General features: G+C 41.4%; 1 protein-coding gene across 2 annotated transcripts in view; it reads right to left on the bottom strand.

The window, feature by feature from the left end:
• Window positions 1–5,543: 5,543 nt before the first annotated feature.
• stim2b (stromal interaction molecule 2b) overlaps window positions 5,544–20,943 on the bottom strand; it is a 133,669-nt gene continuing 118,269 nt past the window's right edge. For both annotated transcript variants that reach the window (XM_078400383.1, XM_078400376.1), the window contains exons 9-13: window positions 16,461–16,628; window positions 15,812–15,912; window positions 11,686–11,924; window positions 8,755–8,947; window positions 5,544–6,654 (exon numbers count right to left, since the gene is read on the bottom strand). In XM_078400383.1, coding sequence (XP_078256509.1) covers window positions 6,192–6,654; window positions 8,755–8,947; window positions 11,686–11,924; window positions 15,812–15,912; window positions 16,461–16,628 — 1,164 coding nt within the window. In that variant the 3' untranslated portion in view covers window positions 5,544–6,191. The remainder of the gene's footprint in view (window positions 6,655–8,754; window positions 8,948–11,685; window positions 11,925–15,811; window positions 15,913–16,460; window positions 16,629–20,943) is intronic.

The following is a 20,943-nucleotide window of genomic DNA, read 5'->3' on the forward strand; positions in this document are numbered from 1 at the left end:
AGTGTGAGGTTATCCACTTTGGTGGTAAGAATAGGAAGGCAGATTATTATTTGAATGGTGTCAAGTTAGGAAAAGGGGACGTACAACGTGATCTGGGTGTCTTAGTGCATCAGTCACTGAAAGGAAGCATGCAGGTACAGCAGGCAGTGAAGAAAGCCAATGGAATGTTGGCATTCATAACAAGAGGAGTTGAGTATAGGAGCAGAGGTCCTTCTGCAGTTGTACAGGACCCTAGTGAGACCGCACCTGGTGTGCAGTTTTGGTCTCCAAATTTGAGGAAGGATATTCTTGCTATTGAGGGCGTGCAGCGTAGGTTTACTAGGTTAATTCCTGGAATGCCGGGACTGTCCTATGTTGAAAGACTGGAGCGACTAGGTTTGTATACACTGGAATTTAGAAGGATGAGAGGGGATCTTATCGAAACGTATAAGATTATTAAGGGGTTGGACATGTTAGAGGCAGGAAACATGTTCCCAATGTTGGGGGAGTCCAGAACCAGGGGCCACAGTTTAAGAATAAGGGGTAGGCCCTTTAGAACAGAGATGAGGAAAAACTTTTTTAGTCAGAGAGTTGTGAATCTGTGGAATTCTCTGCCTCAGAGGGCAGTGGAGGCCAATTCTCTGAATACATTCAAGAGAGAGCTAGATAGAGCTCTTAAGGATAGCGGAGTCAGGGGGTATGGGGAGAAAGCAGGAACGGGGTACTGATTGAGAATGATCAGCCATGATCACATTGAATGGCGGTGCTGGCTCGAAGGGCCGAATGGCCTCCTCCTGCACCTATTGTCTATTGTCTATTGTCTATTGTCCATATCCTTCTTGTAATGGGATGGCCAGAACTGTACACAATACTCCAAATGTGGCTAACCAAAATTCTAAACAAGTGGGCGGCACAGTGGTAGAGTTGCTGCCTTACAACGCTTGCTGCACTGAAAACCTGGGTTCAATCCCAACTACGGGTGCCGTCTGTACGTAGTTTGTATGTTCTCCCGGTGACCGCCTGCGTTTTCTCTGAGATCTTCAGTTTCCTCCTACACTCCAAAGACATACAGGGATGTAGGTAGATTAGCTTGGTAAATGTAAAAATTGTCCTTAGTGTGTGTGTGATAGTGTTAATATCAGGGGATCGCTGGTCGGCATGGACCCGGTGGGCCGAAGGGCCTGTTTCGGCACTGAATCTCTAAACTAAACTAAACTACAACATGATTTCCTGACTCACATACTCAATGCCCTGACCAATGAAGCCAACCAGACCATACCCCTTCTTTACCGCTTCATCTACTTGAGTTGCCCCTTTCAGGGAGTTATGGACTTGGAGCCCAAGATCCCTTTGTACATCAATGCTCTTAAGGATTATGCCATTAATTGCATATATTCTCCTTACATTTGACTTCCAAAGTGCAACACCTCACACTTGCTTGGATTACACTCCATCTGCCATTTTTCTGCCCATTTCTGTAGCTGATCTTTCTCACGCTGACTACTTTGACAGCCCTGCTCATTGTCCGCAACTCCACCAATTTTGGTGTTGTTGCACTGGTATGATGCTTGGCTCAGTGATAAACTTCAAACCTCCATAATTAACAGAAAGAATTTTAGGCTAAAACATGGTCAGACTTTGGTTGATCATCGTTCCTTACTGGCCACTGCAACAAGTATCATGTGTAGCAAAGTGATCCTTCTGGTAGCACTAAACTTTCTATTGAAAGCAGTGAAAGGGAAAATATACACTCACACATATCAAGAGTCAATACACACCCATGCATATATTCATCATTTTCATTGCTAATATGGAATCAATCAGAGAATTTAAAAAATAATAATTGAGTTGTTGAATACATTCAAGATTAAATTGGACAGATGAGTGGGTTATATGGGTATCAAGAATTATGGGGAACAAGCAAGAAAATTGAGTTGGGGCCAAGACCTTATTGATGGATAATCCTGATCCTATTTATTATGTCGGATAATATAAGCCAGCCATCGTTTTAAAATGATTATGTTGCACTCAAACGTGTTAACGACAGAGAATCTTTCATAAATGTTTACCATAACACCATCATTTGATGTTCACCTCCAAAGACATTTAAATGAAATGTATTGTAACTAAAGCTGATTTCACCGTTTCGGAGAAAGGACATAAATAAAAGAACAGTGGATTGTAAATGTAGAAGGCGGAAAAATTAAAGAAAACGAGCGCCAAATAGGGCCACGGTTAAGAAAGGTACGATTAACAGCACAAAAAGAGGAATGAGCTGAGCTAAAGCAGAGACGAGGAACTTAATATACAAGGACTTTTAAGAAAGATTGGCAAGAAGGAAAAGCTGGTGGGTTAGCACAATGATCAAGATATTAAATAATTATCAGTATGAGGGATGATCTAAACTCTGAAGATGTATTCATTTGAATGAAGGTGAAAACAGCATGGGAGAGGAGATACTGGTAGGAGTCCTGTATAGTCTTCAAACAGTAGTCAAACTTCTTCTTGCGTTTGAGGCAGCAGAAGTTATGAAGCTGCTTCTGCTTCTGCTGTCTCTGTTTGTTGTCATTCGTCTGACTGAGGTCAGTTGACAGGGCTCACCACGGGGAGGTCGACAACGTGAGCACCAGTAGTCAAACTGTGCTAGTCAAAAAGGTAGAAATTATGAAATAATGAGGGTGCATGAAAAGAGTAGTGCAATAACTATAGGAGACTTTTAACTTCATGCAGATTGGGTTGCTAAAGTTAGAAATTGTAACTCAATAGGGTGCACATGGGATAGTTTCCCAAAGCAATGTCATGGAGCCATCCAGGAAACAAGCTATCTTGTACCTGATAATGGATAAAGAGATAGATTTTGAAAATCATAATTTAATCAAGAAAAGGCTTTATGAATGGGAAGTAGAGTCTGGCAAATGTATTTTTTGTCCTTAAGTCTCAACTAGAACTAAATGGGGGATCCAATATGGGGACCTGCAAATGTTCAACAAGGTGCCTCACAAAAGGTTTGGAGTCGCAAGGTAAAGATTCATGGTGTTGAAGGCAATATATTAGCATAGAGTGGCTGAAAGCCAGGATGCAGTGAGGGATAAGTGGGTGATTTTCACCTAGGCCAACTTGCAACCAGTGACGTACTAGAGATAGACAATAGACACTAGGTGCAGGAGGAGGCCATTCGGCCCTTCGAGCCAGCACCACCATTCAATGTGATCATGGCTGATCATTCTCAATCAGTACCCCGTTCCTGCCTTCTCCCCATACCCCCTGACTCCGCTATCCTTAAGAGCTCTATCCAGCTCTCTCTTGAATGCATTCAGAGAATTGGCCTCCACTGCCTTCTGAGGCAGAGAATTCCACTAGATGGTTACTATATATAAATATATATATATATATATATATATATATATATATATATATATATATATATACACACACACACATATATTTCATGACGGAGGAAAGTTAGTATACATTAGTCAAATTGTGGAAGACACAAATATAGGTGGTAAAGTAGGTTAAGGAGGATAGAGATTTGTTAGGGAGTTATCGATGGGTTAAGTGGGCAAAGTTGGCACAGAGCAACTTACTCACGGAGCTTTAAGTATTCTGCAATTTAAGGGGTGTTAGTTTACATTATTATGTTTATGGCAGATGGCTTGAACCCACACCCTTCTGATCAGGGATTATCATATTTAAGGAATGATCTTACAAAGTTCACACTTCAAGATCACCTTCCTGTTGGCAGGCATTATTTTGGGAGTGAATTATGCATATTTCAAGGCACCCATCGTGTTTGGGAGAAATGACACTGATACCCATTACTGTTCTATAGCTTCCATTGACCTGATACATATGTCTATGACCAGGTGACACTGTGATGATCCCAGTTTCCACATTTCTAGAGTAATATCCAACACAGATATTCCCAGCATTTCCACCCTATCATTGACGTGAGCCCCAGCTTTAAAAAATATCTCTGAATTTGCCTCCTCAGGTGCCCTTATTAATATTTAAATTAATTTTGAGGAATAAGTAGCTTCTTATTCTTTTTATTAAAATGCGCAGCATTACCTATATTGAGATTAATTTTGTAATTACTATTTCTTTTTTCGTTATTAATGTCTTCTTCCTGTACGTTTCCAGTTCTCTGTATTTTCCAAATCCGTCAGTTTGGCTTAATCATAAAGCTTTGAAATTGTACTTCCAGCTCCCAAAGCAGAATGGTTTCATTCTAGATTCCAACAACAATCCTTGCAGACCCCGTTTCTCCTTAGCTTTCAGTCTGAGGAATGGTGATAATCCCTGATCAGAAGGATGTGGGTTCAATCCATCTGCCATAAACATAATAATGTAAACTAACACCCCATAGCGGTTTTAAGAGTGCTGCATTCTCAAGAGGCCAGAGATAACTCAGTAAACCAAGACTTATGTTCGCTGTGGTGGATGTTTATGTTAAATTTTATTTTATGTGGCTGTGTCTTGTTGCTTTTTACTTAGTATGGCTGTATGGTAACTCAAATTTCACTGCCCCTTAATTGGTACGTGACAAAAAATTGATCTTGAAATCTCTTGAAATCTTATAGATGGATACAAAGGAGTCGACGACATTACCTCCAATGGAGTTATCCATGGTGCCCCAGACAAAATTAAAAGATGAGTAAAAAAACATTAAAAAGTAGAAACACCAGGATTATACCATATGGTGCCTCTAATCTTCTCTGCAAATTTAAAGAGATTAAAATTGTTCAATTTTCCATCCTAGAATTCACATCTTTTGATTTACTTAGTGCTCAAACATTTGTCATTTTTAGACATGAATCTACTGAGCATTGAGACTCTTAAGATTTATAACCTTGTATTTCGAGAGATTTGCTCTCATCTCAAATCTTTAATGGCGGATTCTCCAGCCTCCTGAGATGGTCACTTGTCAATCACTCTCAGAATCTTGTATGTGTTCTAAAAACATTGCACATTGCTCTAAAAAGGACACAAAGTGCTAGAGTAACTCATCAGGTCAGGCAGCATCTCTGAAAAACATGAATAGGTGACATTTCGGGTCAAGATCCTTCTTGAGTCTGAAGAAGGATCTCAACTGGAAACGTCACCTAGGATGCTGAGCTGCTGCCTGACTTGCAGAGTTACTCCAGCACTTTGTGTCCTTTAGTGTATTAACAAGCATCTTCAGTTCTTTGTTTTTGCACATTGTTGATATGTGAAGCAAGTTTTTTTCCCACAAAATGCAGTTGCCTGGTATCCTGGAAGCAGATACGAAAGTGACATTTATGCAGCATTTAAACTGGCAGGTGAACGTGCAGAGAGTGGAGGGATGCACAGGTAGATGGGATTAGTTTAAATTGGCTTCATGGTCTGCACAGACATTGTGGGCCAAATGGCCTGCGCTTATGCTGTGCTGTTCTATGTTAGTCTCACAAACTTGAGCATACATTCCGTTCACCACAGACTCTGACACTGGTCCTGCAGAACCTTACCATGCAGTGCAAAGCTCAAGTGAACTGATAAGTAAGGAAACACATGGTACTCATTTCAGTAACATAATGCTTCATTTTATTTTTTTAATACATTTAAGAAGTTCCCAACATCCCAACAACCCTAATTAAATTCCGGTGAATTTGATTCCACTGCCAATCTGCAACAAGAAATCTTGAAGTAAGAGTTCAGTATTTTGCCAGGCCCCACTGCCACCGCAACCAGGTGAGATGCCGAGGAAACCAACAATGCTGATCGTTGTAAGCTGACACAAATCTTTAGTAAAGTCCAAGGCCGATCTTCAAAGTTCAAAAACGTCATGAGCAAAAGGCTCCTCAGTTGCCAGGCAGATTTAATCATCTGTACAGCAGATTTGTAAAACATTTAAGAAATGTGGCTTGCAAGAAATAGAAATCACTTTCTTTCCTGTAGAAATTCCTTTGTTTTTTTAAATCATTAGAAATTGGAATCCTTAAAAATCCTACTAAAGCCCTACATGTAACAGTAAAAACATAGACTCTTCTGCAATAATGTCTCTATAAACTTTATACACTTTATATAATTAGAGGCATCTTCCTGATCAGGAAGGTAATAGTGCAACATTTAGTTCTACATTTGTAATTTGGCCAAAAAAATGTAGGACTCCATGTAACATCTAAAATGCAGCGTTCGTAAACAGATATTACGGTGACTCAAGCTTCACCATCATCATTCTTTGGCTTCAATCATTTCGCTATTTTCTTGAAGATTTTTTTTAACTTGGATGACTTTTTTACTCTGTCAGTGCTGTAAATCAGATCTTGGGATGCTGTTTGTCTCTTGGATAGGCTCTTCAGATCTTTCAATGCTCTATTTTCACTCTGGGTGTCAAACTCTGAGACGTGCCGATCCTGCGCTGCTGACAGGTGCCCCATGCTACTCGACTTCTCAAGGCCATTCTGAAGGGGTCTGCTGGCCTTTAGAGGGCTCAGGATCAGACTTCTGGTATCGGCGGATCCCAGGGAATCTGGCGTTGCAGTTAACCGCTCATGAGGCACTGATGAATCAACAATCAAGTCATCCAGGGAGCTTTTGGAGAGACTGAACGAAGGACTACTGGCTGCCTCGCAGTTTGACAATTGAAACATTTTCTTTCCATTCAATGATCCAAAAGAAGAGTCACAGTCTGAAGCCGTCTCCTGTGCCTCCCTATGTAATGACAAACAACAAGTAGGCAATTAACATTTGTATGCAATGCAAACAAAAGTGCAATGAAGGGACTAATTTTCCAAAGATCTTCACCAGGGAAACAGTAAAATAAACAGTTTTTGTTTAGCCTATTTGAAAGGAAGGGACTATTCATCAGGTATACTAGGGCAGATACATTAACCTTGAGCTGGTTGGTTATAAACACTAGAAATGGCACTGATCACTCCAGGAGTGGCAATGAAACCAAATGTCCACTACTTAGAGTTAGAGTCAAAGAGTCATAGAGTCTTACAGCGTGGAAACAGACCCTTCGGCCCAACTTGCCCACACCGGCCAAAATGTCTCATCTACACTACCCCCACCTGCCTCCGTTTGGCCCATATCCTTCTAAACCAGTTTAAATATAGCTGTCTCAATGTTTCTTAAACGTTGCGAAAATACTTGCCTCAACTATCTTCTCCGGCAGCTCGTTCCATACACTTACCGCCTTTTGCGTGAAAAAGTTGCCCCTCAGATTCCTATTAAATATTTCCCCTCACCTTAAACCTATGTCCTCTGGTCCTCGATTCCCCTATAGGCATTTCTTAATTGGAATGCTTATGTACATGATCCCAGTTCACCCATGCAATGTTGCCTCATGAAATAAATGAGGAGAAGTGGTGAGTTCGTAACCAGAGGTATTATTCCCATGGAAGTTTCTATTGCCCCTGTTTTGGGAGCAATTCCTATCTGCGAACAATTATGGGCCTGTCCATTTCGAGACTAACGTCTGAAGCTAATTTCAGCTGAAAACTGATCTTATAGATCTTGCTATGGATTTAACACCTTGCGATGTATAAACATTTCAACCAGTTTGCAAACAGCATATGATTTTAAAATCCATACAAATGTAAATTGGAAAAATCTGTTGAAAACCCAAATTTTGCCTGAATTTAGATAGTCCAAGATAATCTTGAATAGTCCATGTTTCCATGTTTTATGACAAATATACAATATAAAGTCAAAGAGTCGAGGGCAGAGCTTTAAGGTGAGGGAGGCTAAATTTAAATGGCTATGCAGGTTTTTTTATATATGCGATGGTGGGTGCCTGGAATGAGCTACCTGAGGTGGTGGTGGAATCAGATATAATAGTGGCATTTCAAGAGACTTTTAGATAGGATCCGGATATGCAGGGAATGGTGAGATGTAGATCACATGAGGACATTAGATAACAGAGGAGCTAAGATCAGCAGAGGAGATTAGTGCACCCTGACCACTCCCTCTTCTCCTCTCTCATCAGGCAAAAGGTATAGAAGTGTGAAAACGCACATTTCCAGATTCAGGGACAGTTTCTTCCCAGGTGTTATCAGGCAACAAAATCACCCTACCACAAATACAGAGAAGTGCTGAACTATCGACCTCATTGGTGACCCTCAGACTATCTTTGATCAGGTTTTGCTGGCTTTATCTTGCACTAAACGTTATTCCCTTATCATGTATCTATACACTGTAAATGGCTCGATTGTAATCATGTTTTGTCTTTTTGCTGACTGGTTGGTACGCAACAAAAGGTTTTCACTGTACCTCGGTACACATGACAATAAACTAAACTATACTAGTTAAATTTGGTATCATGGTCAGCACAGAAACTGTGGGCCAAAGGGCTGTGTTTACTGGTCTATGTTTAGTTTAGTTTAGAGATGCAGCAAGGAAACAGGCCCTTCGGCCCACTGAATCCATGCTGACCAATAACCCCCATTCACACTAGTTCTGTTATCCCACCTTTTCATCCACGCCCTACACACTAGAGGCAATTTACCACGGCTAATTAATCTACAAACCCTTCTTTGGGATATGGGTAAAAATCAGAGCACCCAGAGGAAACCCACATGGTCATAGGGAGAACGTGCAAACTCCACACAGACAGCACCCGAGATCAGGATCTAGTCCCAGTGTCTGGCGTTGGGAGGTAGCAGCTCTACCAGCTGCACCATTGTACCGCCCTTCTAAGGCCATTTAATGTCAATGCCACGATCCTCTCATAGATATGAGAATACTGAACAATCTCCTGCAGGATAAAACACATGGTTCATTCCATAAACACAAAACAATCCTGCTTACCACTTCTTGTCAGCTGTGAAGAATATGGCATCTTCCTCCTCTTCACTACGGTGAATGTTGCAACTGCTGTTCATCACAAAGATGTCGGGACTGGAGGCAGACGAAATGCCAGATGCAACCACATTGACACGTCGGCTGCGACTCGAGTTACTGCCTTTTGCCAAGTTGTATGCGAGTTTTCCCTGACTGATCGCTGAAAAACACACATGCAGTCAAACACTGAATATAAACATACCATCTAAAATATTACCCCACAAATACTCACCCAAATTTAGAAGGCTAAAATACAATAAATTGTATAAACTTGCCTTTCCATGAGTGCAGATAACTTGCAAGGAGACATAGTCAATTTGTTGCAAAATGTTAAACAAATTACGTGGTATAGGTGTGTAGAAAATGTTTCTAATGGAGGGTGTGAGGAAATCAATTGCAAGGGGATATAATCTTAATATTAGAGGCCAAAACTAACACCTTTGATAATGATCTTTGACATGATACCCTATTGTTTCTCATCTCACAGTGTGACTTGACCTGGTGAACATGCCCAGAATCTGCTATTTGTATTTCAAAACTTCAAAATCCACAGTATTTTGGTGTTGTATCTGAATATTGGAGCTCACAAACTAAGTAAGAAAGCATGAAGATACATTATAATCTGGAATTCTCTCTCCAAAAAGGCTGCATATGCCTTGAAACTCAATCTGATCAACAGAGCTTTGTTGAGTAGGGACATCTTTAGTCAGAGGGTGATGAATCTGTGGAATTCTTTGCCACAGAAGGATGTGGACGCCAAGTCAGTGGATATTTTTAAGGCAGAGATAGATAGATTTTTGATTAGCACAGGTGCTAGAAGTTATGGGGACAAGGCAGGAGAATGGGGTTAGGAGGGATAGATCAGCCATGAATGAATGGCGGAGTAGAGTTGATGGGCCAAATGGCCTAATCCTACTCCTACTCCTATCACTAATGACCCTATGATTATAGTTTAGAGAATTAAGGCAGATTCATAAATTTTTTGGGTGCACATCAACTTCGATCTGAATGAATGGTAGACAAGACAGGAGACTGAAATGGATTCATTCTCTTCCTATGTCCCTTGTTCATTTTCTAATTTTAATGAGAACTAGATATGGTATTTGAACCGACTGGCTGGCCGTTGAGGTGAAAAACATATGAGAAACCAATGTCATTATAATAATAATAATAATAATAATAATAATAATAATGCATTACATTTATATAGCGCTTTTCTAAACACTCAAAGACGCTTTACAGGGTTTACTAAAACATAGAGAAGAAAATAAATAGATAAATAAGTAAACGAACAGAGAAGGAAAAAGAAGGTGAGGTGACGGTCAGTGGTTGAAGGCAGTGCTGAACAGGTGAGACTTCAGTGATGTTTTGAATGTGGTGAGTGTGGAGGAGTCTCTGACGGTTTGGGGTAGTGAGTTCCAGAGGGTGGGAGCAACGATGGAGAAAGCCCTGTCCCCCCAGGATCTGAGTTTGGTCCGGATGGGGGGGGGGACAGGAGGTTAGCAGCAGCAGAGCGGAGGGTGCGGGTGGGAGTGTGTCTGTGGAGGAGGTCAGTCAGGTAGGATGGGGCCAGGTAATGGAGGGCTTTGTAGGTCATGAGGATGATTTTGTACTGGATTCTCTGGGGGATGGGGAGCCAGTGGAGCTTGTAAAGGACGGGGGTGATATGGTCACGGATCGGGGAGTGGGTGAGTAGACGGGCAGCGGAGTTTTGAATGTGTTGGAGTTTATTGATGATTTTTGAGGGTGAACCATAGAGGAGGCTGTTGCAGTAGTCAAGATGGGAGGTGATGAAGGCGTGGATGAGGGTTTCTGCAGCTGCGGAGGAGAGGGATGGATGGAGACGGGCGATGTTTTTGAGGTGGAAGAAGGCTGTCTTGGTGATGTGTTTGATGTGTTTGTCGAAGGAGAGGATTTGATCAAAGATGATTCCAAGATTCCGGATGTGAGGGGAGGTGGATACTGGGAAACCATCAATATTGAGGGTGACGTTTTGGGTGGATTTGGTGAGCGTTTTTGGACCAATGATGATGATTTCAGATTTGTCGCAGTTGAGTTTAAGGAAATTGGATTGAAGCCAAGATTTTATTTCAGTGATGCAGTCATTATTGCTTTCATAAAGTGAGATGAACAAGAGTGAGAGGGAGGGAAAGAGGAGGGAGAGAAAAAATACTGCACAAGAGATGGGGGTCGATGAGGAAGGCGAACAATTAAAATTAGAAAAATTTGTTGAACATACATTAAGAAACCAAATATAGCGAAAGGTTAAATTGAAAGATAAATGTAAGAAACTGTACTTATCATAGTATGTCAAGCTCATTAGTTATAAGAACAAAATAATGTGAATAATGGACCGTTATGAGTTCTACACTTTATATCCATGGGTGATTTCTACTTATCTTCAAAAAACATTTTCAATTTGAATTATTACATGATATTCACTGAACAATAAAGTCATTTACGACATGAGTAAATAAAAGCTTCAAATAACGCATTCTGAAATGTAAAATGTCTGGTATTCAACTGGCTCTGAGATGTCTTGAGAAGGAGATTGGAAACTAATCGCAAGGCAATAAGGACTGGAGGAACTCTGCGGGTCAGACATCATCTATGGAGGGAACAGACAGACAATTTTCCGGGTAGGGACCCTTCTTCAGACTCAAATTTGCCTATCCATTCCCTCCATAGATGGAGCCTGTGCAGCTGAGTTCCTCCAGCACCTTGCGTTTTGCTCAAAATTACAGCGTCTGCAGTTCCTCGTGTCTCCTGGAAGCCAATGGCATCAACACTCTCCCTTTGGGAGAATGCCAAGTTCTAACATTGGGAAACTGAGATGTCAGGGTCTCACTAGCTTGTTTTTTCTCTCTGCCTCGTCACGGAATGAGATTTGTAACTTACGGTGAAACTGTGGAATGATCGGTGGTGTGTCTTCATCCAAGTCATCGACTCCGCCAGCTATTGGGTACGGTGGGACAGACACACGTGGCATGACTACCCAGCTGTGCCCTGAATACAGAATGGAGGTGAGGTTTGAAAATCCTGCATTGTGCACGATGGGGAAGGCACAGATCTTTTCTATCTGATGCCAACGGTGAAGTTGCTCGCGGAGTGCCGCTGTCACCTCGGATAAAGCTTGCCTGAAATAGAGCGGAAAAGGAATCAAAAGGAATCTAGGGCACAGTGGTAGAGTTGCTGCCTACAGCACCAGGGACCCGGGTTCGATCCTGACTACGTGAGCTGTCTGTACAGAGTTTGAACGTTCTCCCCGTGACCTGCATGGGTTTTCTCCGGGATCTCTGGTTTCCTCCCACACTCCAACGATGTTAGGATTGTAGTTAAATTGGTTTGGTATAAATGTGAAATTGTCCCTAGCATGTGTAGGGGGTAGTGTCAATGTGAGGAAATCGCTGGTCGGTGCGGATTCGGTGGACCGAAGGGCCTGTTTCCGCGCTGTATCTCTAAACTAAACTAAACTAAAGCTGGTGAGACAATTTCACTCATTCTTTTCCAGGAAAGGAAATTCCACATTATTGCTGATCTTTGCATCAAAACAATTACTACTTATATTAACCAAACTAAATACAATGGGTTGAGCTTATTTAAAAATTAATCATGACATTATTGAGTCACAATGGTTGGAAACTAACATTGCAATGTGCTCAACAAGAAAGATTTTCATGCTGGAACATCTGAGCTGTGAAGAGATTCAAGAGAGTGGACAATAGTGACCAGAAATGATCTATTGTTGTTACTCTGTTCTCCCTTTCCCACTGAGTCTGTGAAGGATGATAATAATGGTTTTCCCTGATTATTAGCCTGCACATCACTTATGCCTAATTTCAATGTTAATGTTATGTGAGCTTATGAAGTTCTAAATGAAGTAATTTGCAAATAAAACTAACAGTTTACAGTTATGACTTATGAAGATGACTTTGATAACTGCCTTCAATAATATCGGCATTGGTATTGGTTTATTATTGTCTCGTGTACCGAGATACAGTGATAAAGTGAAAAGCTCTGTTACAGGCTGCCTAGACAACTCGTACTACAAATTAATGCATCCAAGTCATATACGAGTACAACCGGTCGCGCAAAAAGAAAAATACCAGAGAACAGAATATAGTGTTACAGAGTTATGGTGTTATAGTTGAAGAGATAAAGTCCAAGGTATGCAATGGGCAGGTTGGAAGATTGGGACTACACCCTTGCTAATGGGAGGAAAGTTCAGCATTGTTTTAACAGCAGGGAAGAAGTTGTTCCTGAATTTGGTGTTGTGTGCTTTTAAGCTTTTGTATCTTCTTCCCAGTAGAAGACGGGAAGAGAATGACCAGGATGACACGGATCCTCGATTATCTTGGCTGCTTCCCCGAGGCAGCGTGGCGTGTAGTTGAAGTCGATGGTGGGCAGACATGTCTGTGTAATAGACTGGCTACCTCCACAATTCTTTGCAATTTGTTGTGGTCTCGGGCAGAGCTGTTGCCAAACCGAGCCATGATGTATTCCAATAGGCATACCTATTCCATCTTTGCCATTTCTAGAACTAAGAACCAGAACTAAGAAGGACCCGGCGGGCCTTTGGTAGCAGGCCTGGTTCACCCCTGCGAGAAGATAAGACTATACAAGAGGTTTTGAAACTTTGTCGGCACCAGAAACGTGGCGACTCTTTGTGTATGATGAAGTCTGCTGTATGATTTCACCAGATTGTATGCAAAAACAAAGAATTTCACTGTACTTGGGTACCTGTGACAATAAAGTATCGTTGAATCATTGAATTGAATTGAAACGAATAACCATTTTAATTAACTGAAAAAGTTGAAGCTCCTAAATTTAATTTACTTTCATTCTATTTTACAATAATCAGTTACAAGAAAATGGACATAAAATCACTCTCTGCACTGTGAGAGGTTGAGGGCTTAAATCTGAAGCACAACTCAATGGCATCTGCAATGCTGCTGCTGCTGAATTGGCCAACAACCACTTAATCAGCATAAATAATAGGTCAGTGCAGGTGTGCAGAGCCCTTTAGGGAAGAATGAAAGATGAATGTCAATTCTAAGCCAGGAATGAGTCCTGCAACTGAGAGTTGGCAGCAGGAGCGTTCGATGGCGTATAATGTATTGTGTGGAGGGCCAAGCCACCACTGGCAGTGCACAACAGGCTGCCAAGTAGCTGCACAGCTTGTCGCCAGACAGAGAATAAATCCTGAGGGATAATAGCGAGGATGCCTCATCTAAGAAAAATCAGAGCCAGGCAATGACTAAGCCAGACACTTTTACAGCATTTCGCAAGCTAGAGACAACCCACATTATATGGGAGGAGGGGGGCTGCATTGTTAGATAACGGCATCCATTGCGATTTTGCGTCCAATGCAAACCCACCTCATTTCACACGGGTTAAGAAATGTGTATTGGAAACAAATTGATTTTATTTATTTATATACTATTTTAACATAAATTCTATGGCAGCAAATTTTATTCAAGTTTTTGGTTCGTGATTTGTGAATTGCGTAAGGGCGAATTTCTGTAATGCAGGGATTGACTGTATTTAATATATTCATATATGTTGACCTAGGAATTGGATGCATTTGCCCAAGCATGCAGCAACGCTTCAGGGCCCAAAATCAGGCCTTCCGCGAATGCTCCAAAGCTAACAAACACAAGTCATCATTGCGAATGACAGCAATGTCAGCGGACAAGATCAGTAGGCCACCAGCATCACGGCTTTGTCAAATTAACTGAATAAGAACTTCTAAAAAAATGTTTATTTTCCAAACCTGCTGTGGCTCTTTAAAATCCGTCCCCGTGGCTCTTCAAAGTGGAGATACTAAAATGCTGCTGCAGCACAACAGTAGGATTTAAGATTTACTTTCACATCCAATGGAGTAGAGGTTTTGGTTGAATGGCTTATGGTCTTCTTTCAGCTTACTTTAAAGGAACCAAAGGTAAACTCTCGCCAGCCTGAACTTTGCAGCTCAGACCAGTGCGTGGAATCAGATGATTTCAACCCTTCAGGTGCTCCAAACTCATCGGGTGGGTGAGATGACTTTGTTTCAATTACTAACTCTGATTGTGCATCCTTTTGCTGCATATTGTTTCTTCCATCCCAAGTCTTTTTCAGTAAATCGCATATTTTTGGCTGAAGATCTACACCTTTATTTGTTCGCCCTGTCCCAAAGTCTGGTTATAGCCACATTTATTCCCATCCACACTCTGGAACACTTCTATCAAATTCCCCCATCATCTTTTCTGTTCGAACATAGACAGCCCAATTTTTCTTGCTTGCATTTCCTCAGGCAAGGTGATATCCTAGTGAATCTGTGCTATACATTTTCAATGGGTTCAAAATCCTTCCGAAAGCATTGAACTCAGAATTGTGCATTGGACCCCTTCTATTCTTTAATATTAACGTAGATTTATCAATATAATTTGACACATTCCATACCTCTCCCCAATAATCGTAATATTGTACTAAATTTATCGTTAAATCCAAATGCTATTTTTAAAAGTATAAGGTGTATTTGTGTCATTTAATATACTTTCAAAGCCATTAGACATTCCACATCAATCTTCTCTCCCCCAGTAAATAGTTCCTTGTTTTTTATATGCATAAACCAGCCGATCAATTAAGTGCTGGTCCTGCTCTTAAGCCACAGCTCTCTTTCCAGAGGGCAGTAAAATTCATCTATGATTGTAACGTGAAGCTTCAACAGACTGTGGAGCTCTGCCAGACACACCACTTGAGGTAAACAAAAAGTCTGGGTTCTTCATTGTCCTCTGACTAATGTTTATGAAGATCCTGTAATTTTATCTTCTACCTGCCGAACAATATGTACACCCAAGAGAACGTTCAGATCCATTTGTCACCGTTCTTGTAAAGCCAACACAGAAAAGTACTATTTGTTCACGCTCAACAAATCCAAGTTTCATCACTCATGAGCCTTCCAGCGTCACTTGTGGCATTGTTAATGCAAGGCCATCAGGGAAGTAAAATAGTACTCAGTAAAACGAGCGATCAAGAAACTTACTTTGCTGCCAGGATTTTGTGATCAACCTCATCCAAGCAGGAACTGTGGGCGATGTGGAATGTTCCAAAGATAGTGTTGCGTTTCTTCTTAATCCTCTCTGCCTAAAAACAGCAGGGAAACCTTAACAGCTCTGATAAGACAAACGAGATTTTAAATTTAAATCACAATTTAATTCTGAAGATGTGTCTCAACCCAAAAAATCTTCCATCCAGGTTCTCCAGGGATGCTGCCTGACCCGCTGAGTTACTCTAGCACATTGTGTCCTTCTTTCAGATTTTAAATAACTGCTATTATAAACAGATGTACTAATGAGTGTGACTGGTATAATGTATTAACTGTGTAGGAAGGAACTGCAGAAGCTGGTCTAAACCGAAGATAGACACAAAAAGTTGGAGTAACTCAGCAGGACAGGCAGCATCTCTGGAGAGAAGGAATGGGTGCCATTTCGGGTCGAGTGGCTTCTTCAGACAGATGTATTAACGTATTAACTGCACAGGCTTATCTAGAAAATATTTTGGCTTGGATGCTCAATGCCTCCCTTACTCCTTTATTACAGAATAAAGATCATTTTGACTCATCTTTAGAATACTTTTTTGCCACATGGTCTTCTAGAAGAAAACGATTAAATTCAACATGGGGTTAAGCATACCTCCTCCTTTACACCATTGAGCTGTAGCTCAGCGCTCTGTTTCTTAATGTTGTAGTACTGAACCTCCACTTCATAGCTAAGCTGCAACCATTTCTGGAGAGGTTCTGGCATTGCCCCGCCACTGCGACCCTCCAGTTCCTTCTCTGCATTCTTCAGGGCCATGCGAACCTACAAATCACACGTTAAAACTGGTCACATTCACGTGTAGTATAAATGGCGTGCGGTTTTTAGTGGTGGACAGAATGACCGTCAGAGATTGGATTGCTTCATTCCCACTCCCTGTCTGTCTCCAGCACTCATAGTCTTTGATGGCCACTATAAAGCACGCAATGGTAACGCAGCACAATGACAGTGGCAAATAACTCAGCGAGTCGAGCAGCATCTACGACATTTCAGGTCGAAACCCTGCAATAGCACTGTGAGTGGAAGGGGAGGTCACCAGTATAAAGGGGTGGGGGGGATGGGGAGGAGGGTTGAAGTGACAGTAGCCAGAAGTGACTGCAGACCAAGGAGGCGAGAAGGATGACGGATATTTGAAGCCAGGTAGAGGGGGTGGGAAGGGAAAAACCACAAAATGCACAAAACACTAAAACCGATTACAGTCTTACATAGAAGGAATGTGTGTTTTGTTAACATGAAAAATAAACAAACAAAAATAAACAAACACCATCTCCCAGTACACCCACTACCATTTTGTGGTTAGTAAATATGGTTGTGAACAGAAATTGGAGCAATGTTGACAGAGAAGTTTTAGAGATTGGGACCCGCTGAGTCACTCCAACACTTTTCTGGAATACCTTAGCTTGTCTGAAGAAGGGTCCTGACCTCAAAACGTCACCTATCTATGTATCCAGAGATGCTGCCTGACCCGCTCAGATATTCCAGCATTTTTTTGTAAACAGCATCTGCAATTCCCTGCATCCACAATGACTGATGAACACATCTTCAGCAAAACATAACTCAAATGCAGCAAGTCAAGGAAATAATGCAGTTAAAAAAAAATTCAGACAGGTACCTAGAAAGGGTAGGTTGAGGGATATGGGCCAAAAGCAAGCAGGTGGGACTAGTGTAGATGGGGCATGTTGGTCGGCGTGGGCAAGTTGGGCCGAAGGGCCTGTTTCAACACTGTATGACTCTATGAATCTAAACAGAAATTCAGCTCTGTGTGCGTTATCCATATTTTCTACCATTGATTTAACCAGCTACTTTGGTGATGAAAATAATTTTGCATTAAGTACATTTTGATTCGCCTTTTAGATCTTCGCTTAATATGAAAAAAAATCACAAGGGAGAAGCTCATAATGGTGTCGTAATATTAGAGATAGGAAAGAGCACCATCCTGATACAAACTAAAGTAGAGCGTGAACATTAAACTAAGTGTAGCTACACCAGCCAGGTAAATAGAACATAAAATTGAGTTTAAAAGATGGAAACTTAAATAATCTTGTCCAGTCGGATCTTTAATTTACTAATTTAAAAATCATGTCGGTAATGTGTGCATTTATCCAAATTAGTATGCTGAGGATTATTTTAAGATGCATTTTCAGTTTAAAAAAAAAACTATCTACATTATCATTCATTCACTATTACTACAAATAATCTTCTTACCTCTCACAGCAACCCACTTCCCATCCATATGTTGTACTCACATTTTAATCCCAAACCAGCTGTAACATAGGCAGTTAAACTGCTGGAAAATATTGTGCTGTTACTTCATGAAAAACCTGAACAGAACTACAAATGTTGTGATTATTTTTGCCATGTTGATCTGTTATCTTAGAATATCTGGTTAACTGATGATCATGTTAAAGAGTTTATAATGATGCCACTTAGTAAAGTCATTTTGTGAGTGCTCTCCTCTGGATGTGCATTTAATATTTCAAGTTTGGCCTCACCACCATCAATTTCAAAAGAATGAGAGATTAGGATACTTGGGAGCAAAATTTGAAAGCGCATTCTGCAGATATACAGTAACACCCCTGCCAAAGACTGGCCACTTGGAACTTTTAAGAGCAGGATTTTGTTTTGAGAGGTGGAATACCACAGGATAGGGAAGCAACCATTCATCGAGCTGAAATGCTAACTCTGTTTCTCTCTTCAATGAAAATGCATGATCTGTTGTGCATTTCCAACATAGTTAACTTCATTTTAAATTCCCAACAACGACTGTATTCACTTTTGGAGGAAGAAAAAGAGGCTGAGCTACAGACCAGTGACTGGTGGGACAGGGCTGAGGGTTTGAATGGACAAAAGCTCTTGTTCACGCTTCCACATTCAACTGGCTGTTTCAATTCTAAACATCGAACGAGAATTTTCATTGGGCAGCACTGATAGAAAATGCATGCAAAAATGAAATTCCAGTACGAGTTAAATTAATAGACACTGAGGGCAGTTGTTCAGACTAGTTGAAAGTGGAGTGTAATACAGCGAAGGAGTCTGTGCTGTCAGGTACATAAAATGGTTTGAATTTAGGAAGTGAAGGAATTGTAGCATAAGTTACAGCTAATATCACATTAGCTGAGGGAACAGTTATGTGGGAAGACACAAAATGCTGGAGTAACTCAGCAGTTCAGGCAGCATCTCTGGAGGACATGGATAGGCGACGCTTCGGGTCGGGGCTCGGAAGAAGGGTCCCAATCCCGAAATGTCACCTATCCATGTTCTCCAGGGATGCTGCGTGACCCGCTGAGTTACTCCAGTATTTTGTCTTTCCGTGATAAACTAACATCTGCAGTTCCTTGTTTCTAGCAGATATGCGGAAGTCTGCACCGAAACCCAGGACATACAGCTCTGAGTGTGAGCAAACCGACATAGTGTGTCAGGTGTGAATTTTGATCAGAGGATTAAGGAAGTAACTTATTCCTTGGAAGCCATGAGATCTGAGAATAAGAATCACTTTAAAGCAACAACATAAATTGATAAGGCCGCTAAGCTTGCGAAGTGTTGAAATTAACTTCTAGAGGAATAGAATATAAAGACAGAAAGATAATTAGAATTTTTCAACAGAATTTAACCCATAATTGAGGCACTCTACACAGCACTCTCAAAAAAGCACATTAGCATTAGCATTAGTATTAGCATTAGAAGGACATTACCAGATTTCAGATCAAAATGAAGAAAGATAATGTCAACCAAACCTTTCATCAGCAAAATGACTGCAAATAATAGGTCGTCTACTGCAATCGGTGATCCTGATGTGGCCTCCTTTACATCGGCGAGACTAAAAGGCTACGTGACCATTTCACTGAATACATGCTCAGTCTGCCAAGGTCTGCAAGATCTCCCGCTTGCTAACTATTTTAACTCCCTTTCCAATCCTCATACCAACATGTTAGGCCTGGGCCTCCTCCATTGTCAGAGTGAGGACACCACCAAGCGAAGGAACAACACCTCATATTCGCCTTGGGTAGATTACAACCCAACAATATGAACAATGAATTCTCCAATTTTGGGTAACTAACCAACAGCCCCCCTTTCTATTCCCCCCTTCCTTCCATTCTCCCCCTGTTTCTCCCCTTTTTCCTCTTCTCCCCGTCCGCTTCTACCTACATCTCATCTGCTGGCGTCACATTGAACACCTCTTCGAATCTCACAACCTTTTGTCTTCTTTTCATCGCTGCCTTATGTCCTTCCATCTGTCAATTAAACCCCTTTCAGCTCTACCCCTTACCTGGCTTTTGCCCCGCCCCCACCCCTCCTCCAGCTTTCCCCTTCTTCAATCAGTCAGAAGAAGGGTCACAACTCAAAACGTCGCCTATCCATGTCCTCCAGAGATGCTGCCTGGCCCGCTGAGTTACTCCAGTACTTTGTGCCTAGTTTTTGTAAACAAGCATCTGCAGTTCCTTGCATCTACTCTTCACACTGATGCGGTGATCAAGAAAGCACATTAGTGTATTTTCATACTTAGGCGTCTGAGAAGATTTGGCAAATCCACAGAGGTTCCCTCACATTTCTAGCAGGTATGTGTTTATAGAAAGATTTCTGATGCAATGCATTTTAGCCTGGTCTGCCAACTGTTCTGCCTTGGACATCCTGAACATGCAGAGAGTGGTCAGTATAACCCACTCCATCACAGGCTCCATCTTTATGGTGCATTGCATCAAGAAGGCGGGAGGAATCAGCAAGGATGCCTGCCACACTGGCCATTCCCTATTCTCTTTTCTATCTTCTGGGAGACGATACAGGAATTTGAAAGCTGAGACGTCCAGGCTTAACAGCAGCTTCTTCCCCTCCTGGGCCAGTCATCTCTTTTACCTCCCATTCCCAAGGATGATGCTATGTACTCTTAGTCTTATCTCTACCTCATTTGGTTATCCCGCTATTGTGCTTTAATATTTTTTTGCACTCCTCAGATTTTGCAATACAATCTTGTACCATTCTGGTGTTTTGCAGAGCTGGTGTTTTGCAGATCATTACTGTGTGCATACTGTTTACTCTGTGAGCTTCATGTGAACAAGGAATTTCATTGCACCCTGGTGCATAT

This window comes from Rhinoraja longicauda, chromosome 1, assembly GCF_053455715.1.
Source record: "Rhinoraja longicauda isolate Sanriku21f chromosome 1, sRhiLon1.1, whole genome shotgun sequence".
In the NCBI taxonomy this organism is placed as follows: domain Eukaryota; kingdom Metazoa; phylum Chordata; class Chondrichthyes; order Rajiformes; family Arhynchobatidae; genus Rhinoraja; species Rhinoraja longicauda.